The 17,514-nt window shown below is 46.0% G+C and overlaps 1 protein-coding gene across 1 annotated transcript in view; it reads left to right on the forward strand.

Moving 5' to 3' along the window:
• Window positions 1-7: 7 nt before the first annotated feature.
• The window catches only part of DDB1 (damage specific DNA binding protein 1), a 29,462-nt gene continuing 11,955 nt past the window's right edge, over window positions 8-17,514 (forward strand). Inside the window, exons 1-16 of the mRNA XM_019414579.2 lie at window positions 8-223; window positions 1,442-1,590; window positions 2,906-3,022; window positions 3,837-4,058; window positions 6,092-6,206; window positions 7,134-7,231; window positions 8,019-8,177; window positions 8,761-8,844; window positions 9,428-9,544; window positions 10,128-10,230; window positions 13,759-13,834; window positions 13,931-14,039; window positions 15,957-16,135; window positions 16,233-16,396; window positions 16,480-16,587; window positions 16,739-16,946. Of these exons, the coding sequence (XP_019270124.1) occupies window positions 163-223; window positions 1,442-1,590; window positions 2,906-3,022; window positions 3,837-4,058; window positions 6,092-6,206; window positions 7,134-7,231; window positions 8,019-8,177; window positions 8,761-8,844; window positions 9,428-9,544; window positions 10,128-10,230; window positions 13,759-13,834; window positions 13,931-14,039; window positions 15,957-16,135; window positions 16,233-16,396; window positions 16,480-16,587; window positions 16,739-16,946 (2,069 nt within the window). The 5' untranslated portion in view covers window positions 8-162. The remainder of the gene's footprint in view (window positions 224-1,441; window positions 1,591-2,905; window positions 3,023-3,836; window positions 4,059-6,091; window positions 6,207-7,133; window positions 7,232-8,018; window positions 8,178-8,760; window positions 8,845-9,427; window positions 9,545-10,127; window positions 10,231-13,758; window positions 13,835-13,930; window positions 14,040-15,956; window positions 16,136-16,232; window positions 16,397-16,479; window positions 16,588-16,738; window positions 16,947-17,514) is intronic.

A 17,514-nucleotide genomic window follows, 5' to 3' on the forward strand; every position in this document is an offset into this window, starting at 1 on the left:
GTGATGCCCTGCGCCCCGGCCGCTCTGGCCTGCAACGTGTCTCTGGGGCGGAGGCAGCGGCATTGGAGTTCGCCGCGCGCGGGTGGGGGCCCCTGTCTCTTCGCCTGTGTCCATTTCTCTATCGTTGCGCTCGAGTGCCGACGGGCCGCCCCAGACCTCGACATGTCGTACAACTACGTGGTAACGGCACAGAAGCCCACCGCCGTGAACGGCTGCGTGACCGGTGAGGCTGCCGGGGCAGGGGACCCCGCGAGGGAGGGAGCTGGGGGGGCACCGAGGCCTAGGGAGGCCCGCGGCCCCTGGGGCGGCCGGGCGGGACCGAGTCCCGGGAATGGAAGGTGCTGGCGGCCGACCGAGCTCCGCCAGCCCACGGCTTTAAAGAAGGTGTCCTTAAAAGAAGCACGCGCCTTTTGGGGAGTAAAAGCTGCGCTTGGGGGTCCCCTTTTCGTCCTGGGAGGTCACTTGGCCTCGGGGACAGGGACGGGCCCCACTGGGACAGAGCGAAGTGTGAGTGGATTGTGCGGTGTTGCGGGGGGGGGGGGCGATATTGGCCTCGTGTGGTCAGGGGAAGGGGCGGTGGCGATGGCGACTTTCTTAGGGTCAGAATTTTCCAGTGGGAGAGCCTGGAAGGTGCAGGAGGTGGAGGGATGTGAGGAATGTACGCTCTCACCCGAAGGAGAGGAGTCTTCTCTGCCTGGGGCTGTTGTTTACTGGAGGGAGCTGCTAGAGCCGAGGGTTCGGATGGCCCGGCCCTGTGTTGGGTTTGCCTTGTTGACTAGACAAGGATCACAAAGGACACAGATGTCCAGAACCCCGGGAGTAATCGTCTTGAACCACGTTCACAGCAGAATATGAAGGCCTCAAAGTTGTATGTTTGTGTACATCCTAATCACGATTCCAAAACAAAACTCTTGTTGTTTGGAGAGTTGGAAGCTGTGAGGGAGTGTGGACGGGGGGGTTATTTGGTCGACTGCTGGGAAGGCAAGAGGTGTGGACAAAAACAGTGTCTTGATATAAAGCTCTGAGAATTTGCATTCCATCCGGTCTGTTTGGTCAAGATTTTGTGAGAATGTGGGTAAGGACTGAATGCAGGTGAACGCTTTCTCCAGCATCCCTTACCGGGAAGATAAGTCTGCCACTGCGGTAGGAAAAGTAAAATTTGAGGGCACAGAGCCATCTGAAAGGTTTTCATAGTCATTGTCAGTTGAAGGACATGCTGCTCTTAGGCCCAGGCCAGTTTTCTTAGTCTGATTAGGGAAGTAGCTTTCTTGAACGTATGAAATGAGACTCTCTGAGGTGCTGGATTTGGCAAGAAGGAAGTGAATGGAGGGAGCCAGAGAACTCTGAAATAAATGTGAATTCTGGGGGTATTTAAGGAGAAGGGATAGGATTATTTGGATACTGCTCTGGCTTCAAAAGTTAGAGGATCTGTTCCTTTCAGGACACTTTACATCAGCCGAAGACCTGAACCTGTTGATTGCCAAAAACACGAGATTAGAGATCTATGTGGTCACTGCTGAGGGGCTCCGGCCCGTCAAAGAGGTGGGCATGTATGGGAAGATTGCTGTCATGGAGCTTTTCAGGCCCAAGGTAAGTGCTCTGGGTTGGGCCCAGCAACAAGAACTGTCGTGTGGATGGTTTCACTTTGGCTTGGGATGGGTGGAATGGGGTTTAGGAGAGAAAAGTCTCTCTCTCTCTCTCTCTTTTTTTTTTTTTTTTTTTTTGCATGGCACGTTTCAATTTATGTTATTGAACAAGCTTCCTAGATATAGAACAGGGTCACTAGGAAAAAAGTCAGGTTGACTTCTCTAGAAGGGGAGACTACAGTGGTTTGAAATGTGGGTCACCATACTGATTCAGAGAGTAGGCTCTTGATGAGGGCCATCCTGGTTTTATTCCTTATTGATTCTAACTTTGGATGTCACCTAACCTTTCAGAGCCTCAGAGCCTTATTGGCTTGTGTGCAGAGTGGGGATAACGACATGAAATCTCCTGGGTTACTGTGAAGAGGAAATGTTATAATAATAGGAGCTATTACATGGCAAGCATTTACTGTTACACTAACAATTATCATAGTATTATCGTCGTCATTGTAACTCAAATGCTTTCATCTGTGTTGCTTCATTGTATCCTAACTGACTCTGACAAGAAAGCAGTGGGTTCAAAATTTCAACTGTAATCCTTGGAACAAAATATTCAGTCTTTTGGGGTCTCTGTTAATAAGTAAGTAAGACTTTGTAGATCCATTTTAGCTCTCATCGTTATTCACATGTTTTTCCCTCTTCGAATAGTTGGGAGAGGATTAGAGGAGGCATTGCATTCATCTTGGAGAATTTGAAAGGAATGAGAGATTAGCTTGAGATGGAAACAGACAAGACATTACTGTGGGTAGGGCAGAGACAAGTACAGTCATCAAAGTGAAGCCCAGATGTTTACCTGCTTTAGTTCTGGCCTGTTGCACACACCCTTAGGGTGTGTGTACCTGATGTGTGTTACCTATTCACTGGGATTTTTCTCTTCAGAGAGAAAAGAAAGTTCTTCAAGAACTTAGCGTGCTTGAAGAAAGAGGCTTAAAGGCTGGACAGCTATTTTTGTTTTAATAGGAACCTCTTTTAGGGGCGCCTGGGTGGCTCAGTCGGTTAAGTGGCCAACTTTGGCTCAGGTTATGATCTTGTGGTTCATGAGTTTGAGCCCCACGTTTGGGCTCTGTGCTGACAGCTGAGAGCCTGGAGTCTGCTTCAGAATCTGCGTTTCCATCTCTCTCTGCCACTCCCCTGCTCATGCTTACTCTCTCGTGCTTGCGCGCGCTCTCTCTCTCTCTCTCTGTCAAAAATAAACTAAAAAAAATTAAAAATAAAATTTTTTTTTAAAGAACCTCTTTTAATGATATCATGTTGGTTTCCAGGGGGAGAGCAAGGACCTCCTGTTTATCCTGACAGCTAAGTACAATGCCTGCATCCTGGAGTACAAGCAGAGCGGCGAGAGCATTGATATCATAACACGAGCCCATGGCAACGTCCAGGTGAGGTGGCTGCTTTAGGCTGATGAGAGTTTTTTGGGTAGAGCTGTCATGATTTGATGGAGAAAATTGAGCTGCTGGGGGCAGCTCTCTCTGTGATCAGAGAAACAAAGAGAACATCCTAAGGGTCTGAGCTTTTATGAAGAAAGGAAGAGTCCAAGGGACAGGGTACTAATTCATTGAGATTCAGTGTTCTGCGAAAAGGCATGCACTGACGTGGGCTCACTGGCATGGCCAGTAGATGCCGCTGGTTTTACTACCCCTAAAGTCACCTTGGGGAGGAGGTGCCTGGTATCCTCTGTTACCCTGAGTGTTGAGGTTCTTTTCTAACCTCAGTTTTTTTAATTTTATTTATTTATTTTTTTTTTTTTAATTTTTTTTTTTCAACGTTTTTTATTTTTATTTTTGGGACAGAGAGAGACAGAGCATGAACGGGGGAGGGGCAGAGAGAGAGGGAGACACAGAATCGGAAACAGGCTCCAGGCTCCGAGCCATCAGCCCAGAGCCTGACGCGGGGCTCGAACTCACAGACCGCGAGATCGTGACCTGGCTGAAGTCGGACACTTAACCGACTGCGCCACCCAGGCGCCCCGTTTAATTTTATTTTTTTGAGAGAGAGACAGAGCGTGAGCAGGGGAGGGGCAGAGAGAGAGGGAGACGCAGGATCTGAAGCAGGCTCCAGGCTCTGAGCTGTCAGCACAGAGCCCGACACGGGGCTCGAACCCACGAACTGTGAGATCGTGACCTGAGCTGAAGTCAGAGGCTTAACCGACTGAGCCACCCAGGCGCCCCTCCTAACCCCAGTTTTACTTCTTAGGACCGTATTGGCCGCCCCTCAGAGACTGGCATCATTGGCATTATTGACCCCGAGTGCCGCATGATTGGCCTGCGACTCTATGATGGGCTTTTCAAGGTTATTCCGCTAGACCGGGACAATAAAGAGCTCAAGGCCTTTAACATCCGCCTCGAGGAGTTGCATGTCATCGACGTCAAGTTCTTATATGGTTGCCAAGCACCTACCATCTGCTTTGTCTACCAGGTACTGGAGCTGGAGGAGAGAGGGGGAAGCGGTGTGGTTTTGCACGGTGGGAGTTGCTTTCCGCTAATTGGAATGTCTGGATTTGGCAGTAGGGCAGGCAGAGAGTTGAACGTGTTTGTCCTTAAATGTTTTGAATGGTATGATTAATATGGGTCAGAATTTGATTGCCTCTTGAGCGCAGTAGTACTTAATGAGGCAGGAAGCTCTCTGGGGCTGGTAGCAGGTTTTAATCCTGAGATTACATTCTTGCGGACCTTGGAGATTTTATAGGGTGACCCAGTTTATACTTTGTCTGAGTCTCTTACCGGCATGCTAGGGGATTATTAAAACTTAGCTGTAGAGCAGTGATTTAGAAATTGCCCCTATAAGCAAAAGAAAAATCATCTTGGCGATGTCTTATTTGCATCTTCTAAGAAGAGGTTTGCATTTTGTCCAGCCCTCACTTTCTGGTGACTTGTTGGCTGTTGACTTCTATTTTGGTCTGTGCCTCAAACTTTAGCCACGCTGATCCTGGGCAGCTGTTCTCTGAGCCAGATTTGTTAAGTGGGGGCGGGGTGGCAGAACACCAGGCTCACTTGCCTGTATCTTAGAAAAATCTCCGCCTTTTAACAAAGAGCCAGATAGCATGCGGTCATTTCGCTTGCATGTGGTTGAATCAATGGTGGAGGGAAACCTAGTCTGAGTCCCGAGTGAGACGCGTGGGCACGTTCGATAGCTGTGTTAAGCTTTGGAAACACTGATTGTTTTTGCGTATTATTTAGTGTCCCCTTAAGTGCTAGAGTTCAGAGGCTGGTCGGAATGAAGTTCAGTTGAATGAGGTTGAAACGACTTTAGGAGATTTTGTTTGATCTTGCTCACAGTTCACTACTGAAGCTGAAATAAAAACTTAAGAATTTCTCTCTCGTGTACAGTTTTGTAAATTACCAGGTCATTAAAACATTGATGCTGGTTATTCAAGGCTGATTCTGTCTGTTCCTAGCCTCAGGGCTGCCAGTTGTGAAAGATCTTCGTTTCTGTATATGTCTCAGGGGTCCAAATGCAAACCCCAGCTTGAACTTTTCATGAAGTTCAGTCTTACCCCTGTCATTGATGGGAAGACCTTTCCTCAACTAAAAACCACTATCTCCTGTTTTGTGCCAAAAATTCAACTTGGGAAACATTTAGGGACTTGCCCGTTGAAAGATAGTCATTCTAAGTGTGTCAGGAGCTATTAGCAGCGATTAAGATGTGGCCCCTGCCCCGAAACACATTGTGGAATTCTTTCCATAACTTCTTAGACTTCCATCTGGCCTTTGTTGATGCCATCTCCCACTGGCCGATTGTAGCCTCCCCGTCCCTGCTCTTCTAGCCTCAAAGGTGACTTTGATGGCCCTAGGACTGATGTGAGTCAGGATTCAGGAGAAGCGGGGGAAGGTGTTGACAAAGGCAGGACTGGCGGTCTTAGCTAAAACCTCCTTGTAGAGTAGTGTTGTGTTCTGTTCTCACTCCCATCACCCCTGCAGAATGTACTTAAGAATTGTATCTTTTTTTTTTTTTTTTTTTAAGTAATCTCTACACCCAGTTTGGGGCTCGAACTCACGACCCCGATGTCAAGAATTGCATGCTCCACGGACCGAGCCAGCCAGGCGCCCCTCAGATAAATTTTTTAATCTCTTAGACGTATATAGCTTCTCAATATAGTAAGTTCCTTGAGACCAAGGACTCTAGGACGTAACGTATGTCTTAGACACACCCGTGAATATACACGTGTATGTTGTATTTCTTACGGTGATCGGTATAGCGTGCCACATTGATTTTTCTAATTCTGACGCCTGTCTTGGTTGGTTGAGTTGTTAGAAACAGGTCTGGGTCTCAGCCTACCCAGTCATAGGTTTAGTTGGTGGCTGTCGGCATATGGATGGGTCAGGGTAGTAAGGCCAATGTGATAGGACGGTCAGATGCTGGGTGGGGATGGCCTGTCCCTTTCAGGACTCCTGTCCAGTCCAGGGTTCACCCTTCGTTGGGGCTAACCACTCCACCTTTCCCCCACCTAGGACCCTCAGGGGCGGCATGTGAAAACCTATGAGGTGTCTCTCCGAGAGAAGGAGTTCAATAAGGGCCCTTGGAAACAGGAAAACGTAGAAGCTGAGGCTTCCATGGTGATTGCAGGTTGGTTGGGGTTTTGGAAATGTGCCCCCGCCCCCCAGGTCTGGGTCTGTTCCCTACTCTTGCTCCTTCCTGACCTTCTCTGCGCCTTCATTTCCGGGCTCAGATGCTATTATGCACGTGCATTACTCAGCAGCCCTGACGTCTCCTGTTTTCTAAATGTGCTTTCCTTTGCTTTTCCCATTTTTGTCTTCGGGATTGTCTGTTTTTCACTCCTCCCAGAAAGTACAGCTTTCCTTTATTTGGGGTGGCGGGGTTAAGTACTGAGATTGATTTGCAGAGTGGTGTGTAGAAATTACTCTCATTATTTCATTGCTGGGCATAACGTTGAAAAACCGAGGCGGGGTGGCCTGGGGAGCTTATCTAATCTGAGTCTTTCGCAGATGGGGATGCCTGGGCCACGGGGCTTGCCCGTGCCTGTGCCTGGCTGACAAAGCCTCGGCCTGACTCCAGGCCTCTGTGCTCCTTGTCCCACATCCTGCCCTCGACATCATGTTATGTGTCTCGCTTAGGAGAGAAATTTTAGAACTCTCAAGTGAGAATTGGCTTTTCTAAATGGTGGCCCTGGTAACGGGGGAAAGTAAGCTAAGGAACGGGAAAAAGAATAACCGTTTTGAGTTCGAGAGATCAAAGTTGAGGAGAGAAAGGGGGAGGGTGCAGGTGGAAGAGCACAGGGGAGACGCCCCACCCGTGGGGGCTCGGAAACACCGGAAGAGTGACGATAACAATACAGGGTTAGGTGATGCCAGCCTGACATTGCCCAGACAGCGTCAGTTAAAGGCCGCCACGTTCCTTGGACTTGGTTGTCTTTTTAAAAATAATGATTTCCTGAAGGTTTGCCCCAGAGGTGGCTGGATCAGTGCCCTTGACGCTACAGGGCTTGGCAGGTCTGGAGTACTGAGCGTTCTAATGCTGTCCTTTCCCCTGCAGTCCCAGAGCCCTTTGGAGGGGCCATCATCATTGGACAGGAGTCGATCACCTATCACAACGGTGACAAATACCTGGCGATTGCCCCTCCTATCATCAAGGTGAGCGGCACTCTTTTACTTTTCCTTCCTTCTCTGTTTTTTTTTTTGCCCTCGTTCTTACCCTGCTCCTTTCTTTCTCCCCGTTTGTAAAGGGACACTTTTAGATGTCTGTCCTAGCGTTTACTATGTGTGTAAGATTCTGCGTGGGGCATTGGGAATACGAAGAGAGACTGGCCTGGTTTTGCTTATGGAGAGCTTGCCCACTAGCCGAGAGAAGGAAGTAGTAATCGAAGGAGGCTTACTCTTCCCGTCTACTGGGGCGACTTTACGAAGGGAAGGATTTTGCAGATTTGATTAAATGTTCTCAGAGCTCAAGTCATGTGAGGGTAATAGAGTGATCGGTTGTACAGACTTAAAAAAATTGGTCACAAAAGTTTCAAATCTCAGTGTTTTAAGTCATAAGAATTAGAATATTAAGTTAAAGGCTAAATGACATAGTCTTTGGTAGCGTTAGCAGTGGGAGGGATTCGTAGTCGTGACGGTAAGTAACAAAATCTGTGGTAGTGTTCATAGTCCAGTGAATACTTACCGCTGCTTCCTATTTTCTATGTATTTCTATTTCCCAATAGGATAATCTGTGAAAAAACATTTCAGGTGTATTGAGTTCCTCAGAAAATCGTCTTCAGAATAAAAATGTCTCCATTTTTAATCACACACGTAGTGTTTGCTAAGTGGATTCCTTGCCTGTGAAATGGCTGGGCTTGGTAAAGGGAGTGGTTCACGAGGGTTTGCTCTCTGGTTATGGGAGACACTTAATCTCTAACGACCACGTCTTCCCTCTTGGCAGCAAAGCACGATCGTGTGTCACAATCGTGTGGACCCCAATGGTTCCCGCTATCTGCTGGGAGACATGGAAGGACGGCTCTTTATGCTGCTCTTGGAGAAGGAGGAGCAGATGGACGGCACCGTCACCCTCAAAGATCTCCGCGTGGAGCTCCTTGGAGAGGTCGGGCTGGTCCCTGCCCTGCTGTCTTCTGCTAGCGCCCTAGTGACCCCAGGCGTGTGGTCTCACACTGTGACTGGGAACTGTGTTACGTACCACCTAGCGACACGTGGTCAGTCCTGCTGCGGAAGTTGGTTGTCAAATGAGTTAGGTGTTGGAGAATCTCGCAGGCAGCCGTGCTCTACGTGAAGCACACAAAGGGAGAGAAATGGAAAGGATACCGTTCGGAATGGAAGATTAACCTAACGCTAACACTCCGTTCCAGGGGGAGGGTCCCAAAAAAGTTAAGGAGCAGACTGGAGCCATTGGGATTAAGATGATCATTTGGAGGAGGCACCTGCAAGAGAAAGAATAGATTTTTCTGACTGTAAGGATATGATAAGTGGAGTCACAAACTTCAGAGACTTAGGAACATTTGTTTAGTGGGGCCTGGGGATTTGAAATGGAGAATTGTTTCCGGACTCGTGGCTGCAGCTGTTTGTTTTCTTAGCAGACCTCTGAGAGGTGAGAGGACAGTGGTAGGACAGTGTCGGGCTCCCAGGGAGTGTCCATTCTGATGCCTTTCATGCCACTGACTTTCTTCTAGACCTCTATCGCCGAATGCTTGACATACCTCGATAATGGTGTTGTGTTCGTTGGGTCTCGCCTCGGTGACTCCCAGCTTGTGAAGGTGAGAAGATACTTTCTTCTTTCTGGCTTTTTCGCCATCTTCACTGCTTCTTTGTCACGTTTCTCCTGTGTTTGGAACCTCTGAATTTCTTCATTTCATCTGTTTCCATACTATGCAGCTGTCTCCTCGGTCGATTTCCCTTCCTACCCTGACTAGCTCTTTGTCTTAAAGGTTCATTCAACAGATGTGCCAGGCAAGGTGCTGGGCACAGTGGATACAATGATGAAACAAGACCCAGCTCCTCCCTTCAAAGAGGTCATAGTGTATTGTGTCAGATCACCTCTGGAGTATGAAAACTTTGGATTTCTCTGCAGAGAAATACATGCAAACGTTTTACATTAATTTCCAAACTGCTTCTTTGAAATCCATCCATGGGACTCACAGATTAGACATCCCTGACTGGTTCGTGGGTCTTCTAGAAGCTAACCATGTTCCTTAGTCAATAATCCCCTTCTAGAAGCATCCAGTGGAGTACAAGAAGGGCAGATCTTGTAGGATTCAGAGTTTCTCTTGGATGATAACCGTCTCTTTAGGGTGGATCTCTTAGCGGCATTCCAGGACTAACCTTGTTTTTTCTTGTTAGCTCAATGTTGACAGCAACGAACAAGGCTCCTATGTAGTGGCCATGGAAACCTTTACTAATTTGGGACCCATTGTGGACATGTGCGTGGTGGACCTGGAGAGGCAGGGGCAGGGACAGGTAAGAGGGTCATCCTAGAAATGGATGGTTGATACGTTCACTCAAACTGTGTTCTTCTAGACTTGCCTATCTGGAGTGGGGTGTGCCCACTGAAGATAAGTTTTAAGAGCCTTGCTCACTAACGAGGACGCAAGGATAACTACCATTTGTTGAGTGCATCGCTAGGTCGGTGATACAGATCTACATTATCTGTGATCACACGAGCACCCTATTAGATAGGAATTCTTGGCTGTTTCAGAAGTGAGGAGACTTGGGACTGAGAAAGATCAAGGAACTTGTCCAAGGTCCCATAACCCCCAAATGGCAGGTGTGTCTGAGTCTAGATCCTGTGTTCTTTCTAGTACACTCTAGGTTCCAATGATGGAAGCCACCTTGCTAGGAGCAGTGGTAGTTGCTTTTTGCTTCTTGGACTAGAATGTCCTGTCTGCTTGGAAAATTTGAGGGACTTGGACATCAGCCTCTGCCAAGTCTGCATCCTCAAACTTAGCTCCACTGGAAGGGTCATTGGGTTTACTTTCTGGGCATCAGTATGATGGCCCCAGGCTTGCGAGGGGGTATTTAGAAACGCTTTCTCTATTTGCAGCTGGTTACTTGCTCTGGGGCTTTCAAGGAAGGTTCCTTGCGGATCATCCGAAATGGAATTGGAATCCACGAGCATGCCAGCATTGACTTACCAGGCATCAAAGGTAACCTTTTGGTGGATGTAGGGTGCAATTCTTAGTTGAGTGACCTTGATCTTTGGTCTCATTACGAGTTGTGAAGGCACTTGGGTGGGAGCTAGAGGAAAGCAGGTCAGATGAAGAATTAAAAAAAAATGGAAAAGACAAATCAGTGGTAGAAGCTTAAACGTATTTATAAGTGCCAAAATAAACTCGAAAATATATATTATTGACCAAAATTGGATAATGGAGTAGAGAAATAGGAAAGTTTCTAAGTTAAATTGAACGTTTCTATAAGGGAACTAATAGAATCCCTGAAAAAAGAGGAGACTGAGAACATCACATACAAGTGCATATAGTGTAAAGGGAACTTGTAGAACAAAAGTAAAAACCTAAATTCCGGGAGAACTATAATAATCAAGATCGAAGAAAGACCATATAGTGAAAGGCTTTTATGATATATAGGCAGTAGATGTGACCCAGGGTAATATGACAGAACAGCTATACATCTGCATGGGTGTCTGAAAAATCTGATATGTCATGTTAAGTAAATGTGAATTGGTTAAAACTCACCTATTAAAGGAGAAAGACGATCAGATTGAATCATAAAGCAAAACCAAAGATATATACATAGAGAGAGAGACACATCAGAAAAAAAGACTGTTAAATAAGAGGATGGAAACGGATAAATAAAATAGAGGTTTATGAGTTAGAAAGGAAGAGATCGTAAAACTACAAAACCCAGGAGAATTGACTGGAAAACTACACAACAATTCATTAAGGTGGTAGGATATAAAATTAACGTACTAAAGTTAATAGCTTTCACGTGAAAACACAGTCCATTAGAAGGTATAGTGGAGGGAAGGAGCCAATTTACAATAGCAGTAAAAAGGCAAAATACCAAGGAATAAACTTTATAAAAAGTGTGCAAAACTTCTACAGGGAAAACATTAAAATACTCCTTAAAGGTTCAAAGGATAGCTTGGTCAGATGAAAAAAAGACATGCCAACGTGCTATAAATGAAATTGTAAAGTAGTCCTTGACCTATTTTTATATTTCATGTATCTCAATAAAATATCAGGGTTTTTTTTTTTTGTTTTTTTTTTTCTTGACCTAGATAATCCAAGGTCCAAATGGAAAAAGGGAGAAGCAAGAAAAGCCAGGAGATGGGACTAGCCCTACCAGATACTAAAATGTGCCATTAAACCTCAGTGAATAAAAAGTGTGGTTTCGGTGCACTAACAGGCAGGGTTCCTTGAGCAAAACTCCCGAAATTAAAAAAATTCAAACATCCAAAAATTAAAAAAAAGTCCAGAAATAGACATAGTTACATGTGGGAATTAAGTATACAATGGTGGTGTCTCAGTTCAGTGAGCTAGAGATGATTTTTTTTTTAAGTTTATTTATTTTGAGAGAGAGATCACACATGCGTTGGGGAGGGGCAAAGAGAGAGGGAGACAATCCCAAGCAGGTGCTGTGCTGTCGGCACAGAGCCTGACCAGGGGCTCAATCTCACAACCTGTAAGACCATGACCTGAGCCGAAATCAAGAGTTGGACACTCAGCCAGCTGAGGCACCCACGGGCCCCAAAGATGATTTCTTATGTTTATTTATGTTGGAGATAGCACCGGCAGGGGAGGGGCAGAGAGAGAGGAGGACGGGGGATCCTAAGTGGGCCGTGTGCTGACAGCAGTGAGCCCCACGAGCTGTGAGATCATGATCGGAGTCCATGTCGGACACTCAACCAACTGAGCCACCCAGATGCCCCAAGATGATTCTTTTATGAATGGTTTTTAATGAATGGTGTTCCCAGTCATCAACCGGGGAAAGATGAGTTTGGATCTGTGCTGTACTTTGTATACCTTACTGGAATCCACATGGATCAGACTCCATGTAAAAAGGAGACTGTACAAAAATAAATAAACATAAAAATTTCTTTTTTGAAAAACAGCTATAGAAAAGTTAAAAGAAAAAGTTGAATTCCTTTATAATTTTATTTGTTTTATTATTTTTTTAAAATTTTTATTTGTTTTGAAAGAGAGGTAGCAAGCAGGAGACAAAATCCCTAACAGGCTCCACTCTGTCAGTGCAGAGCTGACGTGGGGCTTGAATTCAGGAACCGCGAAATCGTGACCTGAGCCGGTCAAGGGTCAGACCCTTAACCGACTGAGCCACCTAGGTACCCCCCCTTTATAATTTAGTGGGGAAGGTCTTTTAAAATATGACTCCAGTACAGAAGCAAAGGGAATGATTGGTTAATTCAGCAACATAAAAGTAAAACACTTCTGCATGGCAGAAACCAAACTCTGTAAGGTTAAGTCATGAGAGATGGCACACCAGATAAAAACGTTTGTACTTTACCTTATAGACAAAGGCCTAACCTCCCTAATTTATCCAAACATTTCTATAAAGGGGATCACCAAAAATTCCTGTCCCCAAATTGTAGGAGAACATGCATAGACGGGTAACGGGCCTTACCTGTAATAAGGGAAGTGCAAATTCGAACTGAGTAGCAATACCATTCTTCACCAGGTGACCAGAATCCAAAAGTTTGACAACACTGTTGGTGAGGCTGTGAGGAAATAAGCATGCTTATTGGTAATATTGCCAAAACTACACATGCATTTAATGATTTATAGACAATCCTGTTTCTAGGAATCTACCCCATAGACCTTCGTATGTACGGAATGACATAAATACAAGATCATTTGTTGTGGGATTGTGTGCAAAATACTGAAAAAGTGTCCATCAGATAAGACTTAATAATAAACTGGTGTGTCTGTATATTTAAATGCTGTGCATCTGTTAAAAACAAAGTACTGTTCAGTTTTGATAAGGGCTTAATACAAAGTGGAAAAGTATGGTGCCAAACAGTGTACGATAGGCTGTTGTGTGTGTGTGTGTGTGTGTGTATGTGTATACGTGTGTGTGTGTGTGTATGTATATATGTGTATATGTGTGTGTACATGTACGTATATTTATGTGTGTATATATGTGTATGTGTGTATATGTACATATGTATGTACGTACGTACTTGTTAAGGTTTTATTTTTAAGTAATGTCGACACCCAATATGGGGCTCGAACCCACAACCCTGAGGTCAAGAAGCTGCATGCTCCACGGACTGAGACAGCCAGACATCTCTTGTATTTGTATTTGCTTGTAACATACTGCCAATTTCCTTATAAAATTTTTTTTCTTTTTGAAGAATAAACAAGAGACTATTGATGACTTATTTGGCGGATAGGTTTCAGGGAGAGGTATAGGAATGGAACCTCTGTGTACACATTTTAAGAACAGATTTTGATTTTGAGTCCTAGAAATGTATTCTCCTCTTCCAAATTAAATGAAAAACTTAAAAATATTAGGCTCAAAACAGTTTTAAAAATAACTTCTTCAGGGTCTTAAAGCCAGGAAAGAACAGAGTGGGTATTTCAGCTTTAGGACGGACTCCACAAAGTTCCCGCTCCTTGGGGCCAGGCTGCCCTTCCTTAGATGTGGGGAGCCGAGTGTTGGGCTGTGCTCTGAGTCTTACTCCTTGATCTTTCTTCCAGGTCTGTGGCCGCTGCGGTCTGATCCTAACCGGGAGACTGATGACACTCTGGTGCTCTCATTTGTGGGCCAGACAAGGTAAGGGTGAGTCTGATGCCAGCTCCAGGGGCTCCTGTGAAGGGTGCAAGGTGGGGAAGCCAGGCCGGCTGACCTGGGCCTTCCCTTCTGCCGCAGAGTTCTCATGTTGAACGGAGAGGAGGTGGAGGAAACCGAACTGATGGGTTTCGTGGATGATCAGCAGACTTTCTTCTGTGGCAACGTGGCTCATCAGCAACTTATCCAGGTAACTGAGAAAGGGGCAAGCGCTGTTTACTTGAATTTGACCTACAGTGCAGTCTAGAGCACCATAGGATTTTAAGACAGTCCATGGTTATGACTCTGAAAGTAACAGGAATCCTAGGGAAAGAAAATTAAAATTACTCGATGACCTACCACCCAGTGGTGGGTTAATTTTGGAGTTGTTCCTTTTAACTTTGTTTTTTTCTGAAATGTATGTATATCGTATTTATTCACATTCTCTTTTATAGACTGGGATCGTAACATTTTTATGGTTTGGGGTGCCACATTTGGGCAAACCGCTGATTATGCTTATTTTATGAGACGTATTTTTTCCCTTGTTCTAATAGTAACACACACCTATTTAGTCCTAATGCTCCCGTCCATATATGATTGTCAGCAACACTCTCCACGTTGTTAGAACGAGAACTTACTGTATTCTGATTTTGTTTTAAATATATACGTGACACGGGGGTCAGGTGTCCTTTTGGCGCTTGTTAGCCCCGGGAGCCTGATTTCTGAGCGCCTTCCCACGCCTTCGTTGTTTTCAGTTTGGAGTGACCCCTGGCTCTCTTCACTTTTTGCACATCCCCTCAACCTTTTGCACTTTCCTTAACTGTCAGTGTTTGCCGGTGTCGGGCATGGCGTTTGTGTGCCTGAGGATTAATGAACTTGTCTCCATCTTTTTATCCACTTGGGTCTTCCTGTTAGTCGGCAGGCAGTGGTGGATTTGGTAAAAGCCAGAGAGAAGGTTCTGTTGGTTTCTGGACCAAGTGTGGGAGATGCCCAGATACTGATTCATTGCTTTGTCAGTGTTTTCTAACTAGTGGCCTGAAGACTGGCACCAGTTCGTGTGTCTGTTATTAAAGGGCTTTACTCTTTAAATAGGAACTCAGTTTTGATAGGTGAGATGAATCAATGACATTACACTGTCATCAACTTGCTTTTTATTTTATTTCAGTGATGAGATAGATTCATTAAACTTATTTCAACATAATTTCGTAGCCTTTTGTAAAGGGTTTTATTTTTTTAACGTTTATTTATTTTGAGAGGATGGAGGAGGGGTGGAAGGAGAGAATCCTAAGCAGGCTCTGTTCTGTCAGCACAGATCCCAACCTCACGAACCGTGAGAGCGTGACCAGAGCCGAAACCAAGAGTCAGATGCTTAACCAACTGAGCCATCCAGGCTCCCCTTAAGACTTTTTTTAAATTTTTTTTTTTTTTTAATGTTTATTTTTGAGAGAGAGAGAGAGAGTGCAAGTGGGGGAGGAACAGAGAAGGGGAGACACAGAATCTGAAGCAAACTCAGGCTCTGAGCTTGTCCACACAGAGCCTGATGTGGGGCATGAACTCACGAACCAGTAGTTAATGACCTGAGTCGAAGTCAAACGCTCAAACCGACTGAGCCACCCAGGCACCCCTCCCCTTAAGATCTTAGTTTTAAGTGATCTCCACACCCAAGATGGGGCTTGAACTCATGACCCTGAGATCAAGAGTCGCACTCTTCCACCGACCGAGCCAGCCCGGAGCCTCCAAATTTTAAAGCATTTTAATGGTTCATGTATAGTAAAGAGCTTGACTATTTTAGAAGACTGATTTTTGGTTTGAGAAAGACTGCTAGGCCGGTAGTCACGGGGTCTTCCTCTGTTGATAGTTTTCCCAAGACTTCATCAGAATGAATCAGGTTACCTTTTTTTTCCAGTATGTCAGCTGGAAGTGGTTTTAAGCCAGCCTTCTTCAGGGCTTCAGCGACAGATGGCATCTATTGGAACTAATCGTTCTAGGTGTTTGGGGAAGAAAAATACATGGCAGAGAGGACTTCCCTAGTTTACTTTTAGGGCTCCACTAGGGCAGCCTTTACCACCTTCCCCCTTGTGGATGGATCCCAGCAGGTGCTTGGAGACACTGCTCTTCTTTTTTCTAGATCACGTCAGCATCTGTGAGGTTGGTCTCTCAAGAGCCCAAAGCTCTGGTCAGTGAGTGGAAGGAGCCTCAGGGCAAGAACATCAGCGTGGCCTCCTGCAACAGCAGCCAGGTGGTGGTGGCCGTGGGAAGGGCCCTCTACTACCTGCAGATCCACCCTCAGGAGCTCCGGCAGATCAGGTGTGTGCCGGTCGGTCTGCTCTGCCTTTCCTCTCCTGTTCTCTGGGTCTTCGTTCATCCTCGGAGTCCTTCCTCTGCCATCTTCCTCTTTGTTCAGCCACACAGAGATGGAACACGAAGTGGCCTGCTTGGACATCACCCCACTGGGGGACAGCAACGGGCTGTCCCCTCTTTGTGCCATTGGCCTGTGGACAGACATCTCTGCACGTATCTTGAAGCTGCCCTCTTTTGAGCTACTGCACAAAGAGATGCTGGGTGGAGGTAGGTGTCTCCTGAGGACCCTTTAGGGGTTGGGATCCAAGTCAGAATGTGGAGCAAGATCTTGACGTGCCCCTCTCCCACAGAGATCATTCCTCGTTCCATCCTGATGACCACTTTTGAGAGCAGCCACTACCTCCTTTGTGCCTTGGGAGATGGGGCACTTTTCTACTTCGGGCTCAACATTGAGACGGGTGAGCAGAACACTTTGGACGGGGAGTCTATGAGAAATCAGGAGTGAGCAGTTAGTGGCCTTAGCCTCGGCCCACTGCTCTTGAACCTCCACGGCCCAGCTGTTTGTCCCGCGTCCTGTCCTTCTCTCTCCTGATGCCGTTCTTTCTGTAGGCCTGTTGAGCGATCGGAAGAAGGTGACTCTGGGCACCCAGCCCACGGTATTGAGGACTTTCCGTTCTCTCTCTACCACCAACGTCTTTGCTTGCTCTGACCGCCCCACTGTCATCTACAGCAGCAACCACAAATTGGTCTTCTCCAATGTCAACCTCAAGGAAGTCAACTACATGTGTCCCCTCAACTCTGATGGCTATCCTGACAGGTGAGCCTCTTTTTCTTTCTTCAACAGATGCCGTTGATGGAGGGCGTCATGATGTTTTCCTCAAACCCTTGTCCTCTAGCCTTTTCCCAAAGTTGAATCTGTAAATAGCTAAGATGAGAAATGTAGAACAGAGGTTCTCAGCTCTGGCTGCCTATTAGAAATCCCTGGGATGCTTTATAAAAAGTACAGATTTCTTTTGACTCCTTTTTAGATTCTGATTCAGTAGATCTGGGGTTCAGTCCTAGAATCTATATTTTCAGGAAACCTCCCTAGTGATTCAGATGGTTAGTTGGTTTCTGAACCCCTGATTTAGAAATGATTGTGTATTCTTCTAGAGCTGGGTTTCTCATAGTATGATCCTCCCCACGTGCCCCCCCCCCCCCACTCCTGCAGCTCCAGCTCCAGTAAACTCCCCTTAATCAGAGACCCTGGGGGTGGGGCCCAGCACTCTCGCTCATTCTGATGCAAATGAGATTTTGAGGATCCTAGTTGTAGATTCTGTAGCTACATTTTTAGCATTAAATGGAAAGCAGTTAAAAATCTCAACCCTGGGTGGGTCAGTCAGTTG

This window comes from Panthera pardus, unplaced genomic scaffold (assembly GCF_024362965.1).
Source record: "Panthera pardus isolate Hobbes unplaced genomic scaffold, ASM2436296v1 HiC_scaffold_12, whole genome shotgun sequence".
NCBI lineage: Eukaryota > Metazoa > Chordata > Mammalia > Carnivora > Felidae > Panthera > Panthera pardus.